Source organism: Seriola aureovittata, chromosome 21 (genome assembly GCF_021018895.1).
Source record: "Seriola aureovittata isolate HTS-2021-v1 ecotype China chromosome 21, ASM2101889v1, whole genome shotgun sequence".
NCBI classification, from domain to species: Eukaryota; Metazoa; Chordata; class Actinopteri; order Carangiformes; family Carangidae; genus Seriola; species Seriola aureovittata.
Genome location: NC_079384.1, coordinates 6,410,627 through 6,422,331, shown reverse-complemented (window position 1 = coordinate 6,422,331; position 11,705 = coordinate 6,410,627). Strand labels below are relative to the sequence as shown.

Genomic DNA, 11,705 nt, shown 5'->3' with positions numbered 1-11,705 from the left:
CACAGGGTCACAAATGAGCAACAGGGGAATATTTTTAGACCAATAGCAATCCAGATGTCTCATAAAAAATGGAACACCTCAAATGTAAATATTTGAGCTTTAATGTTACTGAACATGTGAGTCTTCCTTTGAACTAAAGACTAAAGAAGCTAATAAATCTTTGGGGGGCGTCCCAGTATCAGTTACAGAGCAACTGAAGAAATACAGTACTTTCATTCAGAAACATCTTTGATTCACCATGTAAATCAGTCTTTTACTTTGTGATGGCTGCAAAGTATTTCATGATGAAAAGCCAGATCAAAAAAACAAAAAAGCTGTAATATCAAATATCTGGAGGTTTTTAATACAATGGAGACAAGTGCGTAATCATGTTTAGAGGGGAGGGGTCTAGCAGCGGGGGTACAGAGGTATAAATGCACTGTGATACAGTTGGGACAGGCAAAATAACACTGAGCCACTTCCTTCCAATATCATTTTAAATGTGGTTTTAAGCTTTGGGAGCCAAACAAAAATATATATATATATATTGCTTTGATCGAAGAGATTCTAACCAAAGCATTTCTCCTCTGCAAAAACATGGATAACTGGAAGATCCAACTGGCTGTTGTGACTTTTTGTGCTTTGTTGCAAACCTATCAGGGACTGTCGTCAAGTGTGGAAGAGGAGAGAGGATTATCTAGAGACTGGCAGGTGAGCATGAGTAATTTCAATGTGATTTATTTGTTATTAATTGCAGAAATGCTCTGAACTTTCTGGTTGAATGATAATAAATATCAAAGAATTCTGGATTAAATGTGATATGCATGTAATTTGATGACAATGTGGGGAATAATTATGAATTAAAAAAGTAGATTTAATTACTGATTAATCATGCTGGAGAAAAAAAAATCAAAAGTGTAATGGTTTTTCTTGCAGGATGAGTCTCTGGAGACGGGTCTGACCGACCCGATCGCCTCTCTGATGAAGAGATCTAAAGCCCTTCGCTTCTACGGACTCATGGGGAAACGCTCAGGTCGCCTCCATTAAAAACAAACGGAATAAAAAAAATACTGGTCCATTATATTTCTGTCTAAACTAAATCCACTGGTCTTTTCTGTTTTGTTTTTTCTACCCCACAGGTATTAAGAAACCCTTTCAAGTAAACAGACGTAAGTAGCTGGATGTTACGGTATAATGCCACAGAAAAAAAAAATTAAATACACTTTTCAAATTAAATCATTTCATTTTTTTATGGCAGCATCAGGGTTGCATTATAACCTTTGTAAATGTGATCATCTTCCTTACACTTGTAGGAAATAAAGGAGAGACATTTGTGGGTCTGATGGGAAGAAGCATTTCCAGTGCTGGTGAGCACAAACACCCAAGAAACAAAATCTAACTCGTTTCAAAATATCAATGCAGCTTTTATTGATATTAAAAATATCAAATTGCTCATACACATTTAACAATTATGATCAAAAGTACAAGGCAAAGATAATCCCATTATGTTTTCTGTTTTTATTACAGAATCTTTAACCAGAATAAATCCACCTGCAACAACCACTGATGTTTCAGAGAAACCACACGAGCAAGGTATGATTGTATCAGTATAAAAACCTGAGGTTGTTTTATTTCTATGTGCATTCTTACAGTGGTATTGTCATCATTTTATCATATTCTCAGCAGATTAAAAATATCTCAATTTATTATTCCATTATTTGGCAGGTTCACCAGAAGAATGGGTCCAAATCCTGTATTGATGGAGCTAGGGAGAAAAAAAGTACACGTTACTATGATCTATACAATTTTTCACCAACCAAAGACGTTACCATACATCACACTCCTCGAGACACACTCCGCTTACGGCTTCAGTTCATGCTAACGATTATTGTATTAATCCCAAACAAAAATATCTACCATCTTCAAAATGCACATTTCTTGAAAGAAATAAAAATAACAGCCTGGAAATGCTGCAAAATGTAGGTATGTATTTTTTTTTTTTTAACATTCATGTTATCCACCACACTGGACCGTTTATCATTTAACATTCAAAGCTTAGTAGACGTAGGCAGTTTTAAAACAAATAAGACAAATAGATTTTCTACTGTCAAGAATCAGTCGATTTGGAACGTATGGTGCTTAAAATATGAAGGAAAGTAAAATATAAAAGTAAAAAAATGACACAAATAAGCAGAACTAAGCAGGATAAAATAAAAAAAAATGACAGAAAGCAAACACTGATCTTTATTGACAGTTCATAGGTCTAGGCTACTTGTGGCTGGTGAGGCTGGAGGTGAGTTCATTCAGTAGCCTGAGGATCTTAGTGCTTATGTCCCTTTTGGAGGGGTCCATTTTAGTGAGCTCGGGTCGATGGTTTTGTTGCTGTTGCCCCGCTTGATCTCTTTTGCTTTCCACTCATCAATCAGGTCCTGAGAGGAAGAAGAGAAGGAATTAAACTGGGAGGTCAAATACAGGGATTACTTTTGAGTCATTTTTCAACAGGAATAAATACATTGAGTCTGAGGTATGTGGAAAAAAATTATATAATTTATTTAATAAAACTATAAACAAAAAAGAGTTAAATTCATGTCCATCCTAATTAAATGATTTGTTAGACCAGAAGAAAATGTTTAATTTCTCAAGTATTCAACTTTTCATTTAGATGTGAAATTACTGCAACATGATTTCTTCATATTAACATTTTGTTAGAATAAAAATGACCGAGGAGATGATAAACTTCAACAGAAAAAAAAAACAAACAGGAGCTACACAGGCCAGTAGACACGCATCTTACCTGTCGCTTCAACACCAAGTGCTTTCCCTTCCAGTACTTGAGCATCTGAAGAGACTGCAGGGTGCTCACAATGTCCACCGGATTAACAGCTGTTTCTTGACTGATCTCTGTGCATCAAGCAAATATTATACCAGTAAATGTTTTTGTATGTGTGTGTGTGTATATACATTGTTGAAATTAATCTTTACATGTGGTAAAAGTCTTTCCCATCCTGGCACTGAGCTTCACTTTATGCTGGAATGTTTTTTGGTAGAAGACCAATACAAATGAAACCTGCATGAGTTCTGTGTCCTCACTCACCTTTGATGGAGATCTCCTTGCCTTGAAAGTTGTACATGTATCGGAGTAACACTTCTTTCCAGTAGCTTCGGTAGCTGATGAGGCCCAGGTCAGACAGGGGCCTCTCTGGTGAGCCCACCTTCTCTTCCACTTTGGACAACAGGTAGCCTGAACGCAGCACAGAGAACGGTCAACAAGAGCATGTATGCTTTTAAGATTAAGAATCCAAGCCATTGTTGTAGATCTAAGTTTGAAATTAACAGACCAGTCAAAACTTTTTAGACAAAATGGTTCATACTAATTAATGCAAATTGTATTTTACTTTGCTGCCAGTGTTTAGATTACATTACAAGTGGTAATACAGGGGTGGATGTTATATCACAAATAACAATCTAATGCAAGAGCCCCCAATAAATGACCTTACTGAAGCTACTGTATGTTGTTGACTGAGCAGGAGGGGAAAAAAAATCTTAAATGACCAATACAAAAGCTTCAATTAAAGAAACAGTTTACGCTGCGCAGATTTACCTCTACGGTGAATAAACTTCTGAGTTAAAGGAACTGACTTTATATCCACTGAACAAGGTAACAGAATCCTTTTCAGTCAGATTCATGATATCAGTGAGGTCCATTTCTCATGTATTATTCAATAAACTGGCTAAGGGAAGTCAAATATTTTGTTAGCAAGGCATCCAAGACAGGACAAGACAGTCTCAGTTCTTATCTCAACAGTCTTTCCTGCTGCCTCATTTTTCACTGAGGAGAGTTCAGTTTTTCAGAGTTCACATAAATAATCCGGTCTTTTCCTAGACCATGGAAATAACACATCAATTTAAACTGCCTAAGCAATATTCCCCATCAAGGATTGATCACACTTTTTAGGCAGTCAACATTCTTTACAAGCATTTGGACAGAGCAACCAATTGACAAAATGAGAAAAAACAAACTGAACACACTGAAGTCAATGAGCATCTTGCCAAAGCCCTGTCTCATGTACTGTGGCATCGTCAAGATACACGATACGTTGTAGTTCAGGAAGGAATTCTTCTCCTTGAAGTAAAAAAAAAAAATAGGATAAATGTTTTTAGATGCTTCTTTAAACACAAATATAATTTTATATACTGCATGTACAATAAATCCCATGTTTTTCATTTACCTTGGAAAAGTATCCCACTAAATGGCAGCCAGTGTTATCAGCTTCAGTCATGACATAGAAGAGAAACGGCTCCACATCGTAATACAGCGTTTTGTGGTCCAGGAAAAGCTTGGCAAGTAAACACAGGTTCTGGCAGTAGATCTGTGGACAAAATAGCCTTTAATCACTTTAACACAGTCACTTATTGATTGTTTTAAAAGTAAGATGTCACCGTCACTGACACTTGGTTTTACAAATGGATATGTAACCAATTTCCCAATATGGACAGAACCAGGAGTAAAGAAAACAGACATTTTGAAGTTTGAGTTTCTCAACCTTATTCTTTTTGCCGTCGACTTCAAACACAGATATAGCTCCTTTTCTGTACACCTCGTCTCCTGGAGGATGCTTCCACACACACTTTGCCTAAAAACACACATAACACAACGGACATCAGCGTTACCTTCAGACAACTCAATGCAGCATCGATAGGCATGGCATGATGATCATATGAGTAATAAAATAAATAAACAGTTATTTAACAGTTATTTTGCCAAAATTCAGTTTCTTCTAGAATAAAAAACTAAATTAATCACTTCTAAATTATGGAGGAACCAGCCTATAAATGTAATGACTAAATAATTTTTAAACATTTAGAGAACTCTATTCTAGGCTGTAATTATTATGAGCTGTCGGTCAAATGGCCAAACACCGATTCTTCTCACGTCTCAACAAGAAGAATCGAACATGCCACTGAAAACACTGTGGCTCAACAGTATTAACAGAACACCAATGGTTCATCACAGACTTTGAGATTCTGACTCTCACCATGTGTCGCCTGAGGATGGTCTGGCTCTTCATGTACTTCAGGCAGAACTCGCAGACGTAGAGGCGACCCAGACGTGCGTACTCCTCAGGATAGGGCGAGTGGTACCAGGTATCCAGCTCGTAGCGGCCAAACAGGATGGTTTTGATCATGTTACTGCCCTCTGTGATCTGACCCTGGATACGCAGCTTCTCCTGCAGGCGGGAAGAATATAGAAACAGAAAGATACACAGTGAGGTCAGTGTGTTTGTATCTAACACCAAAGTAGGTCCAACTTTACAGAAGAGGACCACAGCAAGTTGTCCCAGTCGTTATTCATGCTTTAGTTCAATTTTTTCTCATTCATTAACTGGTATTAATGACCAATTATTTTAGTCTGAAAATTGTAATTTAAGAGTAATACTGATGGAGACATGAACCCGCCCATTACCAAGTCTTCAGATGCTCGGGCCTGAGCTTTCCTGAACAGCTCCAGATCATATTCACTGGTGATGTTCTCCAGCAGAGGTTCTCTGGTGTTGCTGTGTGTCTGCCGATGCTCCTGTGGATCAGACACAAGCAGGTACAGAGATGAGACGACATACCAGCTATGTGATGCAGTACCAGTAGTAACAGTAAAATGTGGAGTGACAGCAAATGAACAACTGCATGTTGGAGTGCCAGTGATGTACCATGTGCTTTTCTTTCTGCTCCTTCTGCAGGCCAGAGTTTCGCCCCTTCCTGATCTCAGCCACCTGCTCTTTGTACCTGCTCTGTTTCGATGTTGGTGTCTGAAAAGCAAGATAAAAATACACCAGTCATTTCCATGGTAATATGATAGCTGGCCAGTACTACTAGTACTAGGAGAAGTTGTACACTATTAATTGAGCAGCCAAACATAACATTCATATGCTCCCTGGTGAAAAGTAGACCTAATGATGTAACACTAGTCTTTGCTAAGGAATTACCTGGTGACGCGTTGCATGGCGTGAGTTGCTTTCTTCCTGCCCTTTCACTTCCTCTTCTTGTTTCTCACGGCTGATGGCTTTCACCTAAAATCAAGAGACAAGAATGGATTACAGTTTATGTAAAAAAAATAAAAGAATAAAATAAAAACGTTTCTAGGCCTGATTAACCTTTTGTGTAATAGCACTAGTAAGTTGATTTAAAGCTGTTTAAAGACCTTTTTATGTGATATGTGACTTTACATGTAATTTTGCAACACTGTGATATCTAATTCTTGTTGTTTTATGTATTTTCTGTCTGTTTTCAATTTCATTGACCTTTCCGTTGCCAGTAAAGTTTGAATAAAAAACACAGTTCAACAATTTTGTGTCTGATTAAGATATTAAACTGACTGATGCATCTCATTCTAGACTCCCCAAAAGGCATCATGTAAATAGATGTATAAATATCAAACATATTAAAGGGGTTGCATGATGAGGGGATAAAATAAAAAATGGAAGGACAAACGTGTTGAATAACCAAGCACAACAGAGACAACAAAAATGCAGCCAACTCTTTTAAGATACTCACCTTGCACTCATCAGCAGAAAGATTGTGGTAAAGAGGGCAACCTGATACAGCAAAGTGACGTTCGTGTTTCCCCGTGAGGTGACCTGGTCAAATGGAGAAAATTAAGTTATTTGTATTGATACAATAATATTATGATAGTAGTGGATGTGGCGGAATACGAATCAAAATCTAATTCCTATAAATAATCTAATAAAAATATCTAAAATATAATAAAATCTGCAAAAGGTCAGATGTTTTACCAAGTGAATTACACCCCGGTGTAGGGCATTTCATGTTAAAGTTGTAGGTCTCATGACAGCGGCGGCGCTTAGGTCGATGGGAGAGGTCTTTATCTGAGTCTCTGTTGGCTTGGTCTTTGGCCTGGCTCTCATCATGAGAAGCATTGGGGCTGGAGATGTCCAGCTCAGATTCAGAGGAGGGGGCATTTCCTGTGGGCGTCAATGGTGGAGATTCATCGTGGTCTGCAGCTCGTTTCAAGTCCGGAGTGTCTGGAGCAACAAAAGTCAAACAGCCACCGTGTTTATGAATGAGCTGAGATGATGACTACTGTAAAAGCTTTATATTGCATGAACACAATGTCTTCACCAACCCTGAGAGCTTTGGCTAAGGCGTGTAGAGGCTCTGGTGAGACGCTGTCTCTTCGGCATGTTTCCATCACTCTCTGAACTATTGGTCTGCTCTCTTTCAGCGGACGAGTCTGAGTCTTCAGTTCCATCTGAACCACTGCCTGCCATGTGTCTCTATCAGGTAAAAACATTAAATGAGAGAAATCCTACACAGATTCTATAATCACAGCACAAAAAGTTTAAGGCTGATGTCTCATGGAAATAAATTACACGTGACAATAAGGGTTTGTCTTACAAAAGACAGTCAGTGAGGTTAGCTTGCTAATAGGTGTTGATATTGGACTCATAAATTCAGTTACCCAAAACGTGGGACAAAGGGACTCTGTGTAGCAAGAGCTGTTTACGGGTTTGCCCACTGTTTTTATACGACTATTCCTGTAATCATGTTTTGAGAGAAAGGTCACAGACAGCTGACAGCTTGCTGTTAGCTACATTTGTAGTAACATTAGGCTAAACAGTTATGACTAGCTAATACATTTAACCACAGTTAGCATTTGGTTCATTTGAAAAAGCAACTGACCCTGAGGTTAGTCAGATAATGTTACAAGTAGTGGCTTCACAGTAAAGGCTACAAGTCAGCACTTCAACAACCTATTATTATTGTTAGCTTAGCCTGTAACGTTAGCTAAGCTGCCCCGGCTTTCTAAATACGGCTAATAGACTGTGAAAACCAAACTGCATTGACAAATCTCAGAGTTTAAGATGCAGTCCTTATTGGTAAGCTTTCCAATCGATATAATATACGTATTATTCATATAATACCCGTTATTGTGATATTGTGGTGCGTTCGGCAAATATATGGTATCTCAAAAGCTTCATTTTATTGCAATAAAACCTACGTTAAATTCTTAGATTTGGTTTAGCTGCTCGTGACCGCCCACCAAGTTTTATCTTCACTTTAGCTCAAAATGTTGACAAAAGCATAATATGCATACATCAAATAAAATTGAAAATCACTGATAAAGTCAAATTCTTTTTTGCCGGACTGAAAATACGCACAACTAATGTAACTGCCACCATATTTTGGCAGGTTAAATCGTCGGATTATTGAATGCAATATGGTGGGACATTCTCCCCATCCGGAGAATGGAACACATCGGTGCTAACTTAGCTAACGTTACCTTCTTGTGCGACCTACATTTGTTCTTACCTGTCGTCTGCGGGGCATTTTCTCCTTGGTGAACGCTACTTCCTGTGGATTTGAAGAAACAAACGGCCAAACGTCCCAGACTTTAGACAAAAAGGTGAAAGAAAACTATTTATCGATTTTTTTTTTCAGGCAGAAGTTTGTATGTACACAGGGTTGCCAGGATCTCTCGCGCCACATTCCCCATAGACAGAGCTGTGAATTGCATTTCCGGTGAGAAATCTATTTGCGTGTGAACCTCCGGAACAGCAGGGGGCGACTCTAAGCTGCACAAACCCCCGCGGGTTCACCTGGAGCTGGATCCACTGACTGCAACTACACCACTAGTTCTCACTAGTACTCTTGTTAGACCACACTCTCTCTCAGCTCAGAAATATAAAGATTCACAACTTTCACCTCAGTACATTTTGTGTATAAATGCGTAATGTTTCCTTTGTACTGATTTAATTTAAATTGAGTGACACATGTTTGCATTAACTATTTATACTTAATTAATCTGAGTCCAGCACTGATTGAGTATGAGCCTCAGTGCAAGCTGATCCAGTAAAACATCTGTTTTCAGGTATTTTTGGTATTATTAATTACATTTCTAGATATGTCACCAAACATTTTTATTAACTGTCAGATTTATTGATTTATTTGTTTAGTCAAATTGCTACAGGGTCCAGCAGTGTCACATGACTGAAGAACAATAGTCTGAGTAGAGTTTCTACATTTGTTGGTATGACCTTTTTCTGTTATGTGTCTCCCTGCCCCCACCTTCACCCTGTTAAGCACCCAGTCGGGGGTGACTGAAGTATTGGAGAACCCAGAAAATGCATCTGTTTTCCCGAGAGTTCCACAGACAGACCATAAAGGGCAGGGGAAGGGGCTGTGGCAGGCATGTCTCCCCAGCAGCTGATACCAACTACTCTATAAATAGCTTCCAGGGCCTGGCCACAGCATTAGAACACACAGCCTGAACCAACGAGCCACATGCTTTCTACTTTTCCATAGTCAACGTAATAAGTTTAGTTTGTTTCAGTGGTGCAAGAATTAGAATGAACAAGCCCAAAATTGTCAGACCAGAGGAGAGGTAAGTGCTGCATCTTTTTGATTATGAAGAAGTTTCACTCTTGGATATACGAATACAAATGATCATACATTTCAGTTTAATAGTTTAATAGTTTTTCTGTGTCTTTACAGTCAGCCAGCACATGCGCTGTGGTATGACAGAAAGAAATATGTCACCATCAACTTCAAGGTTCAGAAACCTAAAGATGTCCAGGTCGATATCCAGCCAGACAAACTGATTTTATGGTGAGTTTATATTCAACATAGGTGGCATTTTGTTTTTTCTTTCTAGAGCTTTCTATCTTTGCCTTTAGTGTAACAGGGGATGTTTAAAATCTTAATTAAAGCCATTATTTTCAGGGAGTGAAATAATAATGTGGGCAGCTGTCCAATGCTGCAAATTGTGTGTATGTTGTGATAAATTATTCCCCTGACAAGCCTGTCCTGTTTTCACAACAGCTGCAAAAATGACACAGATGACGTGTACTACAATGAGCTGTACTTCTACGACAAAGTCCAAATCCATGTAAGCATCCAATTTAAGGCATGATGGGATATAACTCATTTTATATGCTGTATGCTGAACTACACAGTCATTGTGACATTAAATATAAATTTGTTTTTAAAAGGACTCCAGAGAAAGAGTGTATGACCGCACCATCAATGTGTTGCTGAGGAAGGTGAAGCCTGATTACGCATGGCCTCGTCTCCAGAAGGATACTGCTAAGGTAAATCTGTGTGTGTTTAAATTGATCAGTCAAAAGGTTTTTTTTATCTTGTCCTACATTTAGTTCTGAAAAGTCTCATGACCCCAGGAATAATGGAGTTTTAAGTTGCTGAGATTGCTGTGTCAGACATGGTCTCGACACTAGATGTTTGTCGGTATCAGTTAACAAATGAACTCATTCAAAGCTTCTGTAATAGTGGGCGACACAATTAATCCTCAGCATTTTGAGTAGCAGTAAAGGTGGGAAGGTGTGTGACAGTATATCCATGACGCAGGGTGCTCCTCTGTCAGCTTCTTCTGGTTAAGCAATATTTTGAATTGTGTTGTTTCGCCTTCTTTTTTTGCAGGCCAGTTGGATTTCTGTGGACTTTGATAACTGGAGAGACTGGGAGCATGAAGAGGATGAGGGAAAGGAAGAGTACGATAGATACATGGACGTAAGTGAAGTAATAAGATCAAAGATATTTTTACAGGAAAATGAGCATGATTCCCTGATGGTTTGGATTCCTCAATTATGGGAAAGTGGTCTCAGACTTTCAGACCCCACCGTAGGTGTGTGTGTGTGTGTGTCTGTGTAAACACCAGGGTTTCCTTTTTCAGATGATCTCGGAGATGGCTACCAGCAATAAAGGAGACACACCGGATATGGGTGATCTCAGTGATGTAAGTGCAGCGTTCTGCTTACTTTTAAAATATGGGGAATTGCAAATTGACCAATGGTTAAAACTGTACTCCATGAAACCAACTGGTTTTACAGTAACTCTGAGGACTAAAACTCATTCAAGATACGCAAAGCATTTATTCATTCCAAGTGATATTTGCATGCTGGGATACAACTGGAAAAATTAAACACTCTTTCATGTATTGATCGTTTAAATGTTGATATTGATCACTTTCTTCTTTTTACCCCTACAGTCTGACTGAGACTCACTGCCTCCTCCTCTGTGCTCACTGAAGCTTGTAATATTTGCTGATGATCTGATGTGTTACTGTCCAAAATACTGTTTTATGTAATATTTTCTATGAGATTATTTATTGACATATTTTTGTGCCCTTTACGCTGACGTATCATCGTCAGTTTTAATAAAATACATTTTATCAACCATGATCTGGTGCTATAGTGCTTGGGGTAATATATTTTATGTTAACAGGCCAGTGAATAAAAGGTTTAGTGGCAATTGCAGAACATTTCTCTTAGTTTCATCAACTCCAGAAAGTGTCAGCAGTGCAGCAGTAAGGATGCTGCCCCCTTTCATTCATTCCTCATTTTATTCTATGTGCAGATGTGCTAATGCACTGACAACTCATTTAATTACAAGAAATGCTTTAAATGCTCATGATACATCAGCAGATTATATTTCATTTATATAACAGCAAGTCATGGTTAATGATGTTTTAAACCACTTTTGTAGATGGTGATGGTTTGATGTACCCCAGGTTTGATCATTTTATATACACTGTATTTTGTAGTAGCTTGTGTAATAAGTTCTAGCAGGTGTTCATATTACATATTAATACATGTCTTGCATGTTTTATGAACGTTGTCCTAAAACAAAATTATATCTCTGAACAATAAAAATAAAACAATAAAGTTCTCAATCTCTGACATCCCTTTTACATAGCA

General features: G+C 38.2%; 3 protein-coding genes across 3 annotated transcripts; 2 read left to right on the top strand and 1 right to left on the bottom strand.

Annotated features, from left to right (window-relative positions):
- Positions 1–459: 459 nt before the first annotated feature.
- si:ch211-131k2.2 (uncharacterized) lies at positions 460–1,592 on the top strand. The gene is made up of 5 exons (XM_056365338.1): positions 460–690; positions 916–1,012; positions 1,119–1,148; positions 1,293–1,346; positions 1,507–1,592. The coding sequence occupies exons 1-5, from the start codon at positions 577–579 to the stop codon at positions 1,590–1,592; spliced, it is 381 nt and encodes a 126-aa protein (XP_056221313.1). The 5' UTR covers positions 460–576.
- kat7b (K(lysine) acetyltransferase 7b) lies at positions 1,383–8,490 on the bottom strand. The gene is made up of 14 exons (XM_056365298.1): positions 8,305–8,490; positions 7,118–7,268; positions 6,768–7,016; positions 6,529–6,611; positions 5,961–6,044; positions 5,685–5,783; positions 5,444–5,554; positions 5,016–5,207; positions 4,524–4,613; positions 4,209–4,349; positions 4,009–4,102; positions 3,074–3,220; positions 2,774–2,880; positions 1,383–2,408 (listed from the first exon to the last, which is right to left on the bottom strand). Exons 1-14 carry the CDS (start codon positions 8,320–8,322, stop codon positions 2,307–2,309), a joined length of 1,668 nt encoding a protein of 555 aa, XP_056221273.1. The 5' UTR covers positions 8,323–8,490; the 3' UTR covers positions 1,383–2,306.
- A 727-nt stretch (positions 8,491–9,217) lies between these two features.
- ptges3l (prostaglandin E synthase 3 like) lies at positions 9,218–11,675 on the top strand. The gene is made up of 7 exons (XM_056365333.1): positions 9,218–9,376; positions 9,487–9,600; positions 9,814–9,880; positions 9,984–10,082; positions 10,429–10,518; positions 10,682–10,744; positions 10,997–11,675. Exons 1-7 carry the CDS (start codon positions 9,342–9,344, stop codon positions 11,003–11,005), a joined length of 477 nt encoding a protein of 158 aa, XP_056221308.1. The 5' UTR covers positions 9,218–9,341; the 3' UTR covers positions 11,006–11,675.
- Positions 11,676–11,705: the final 30 nt, after the last annotated feature.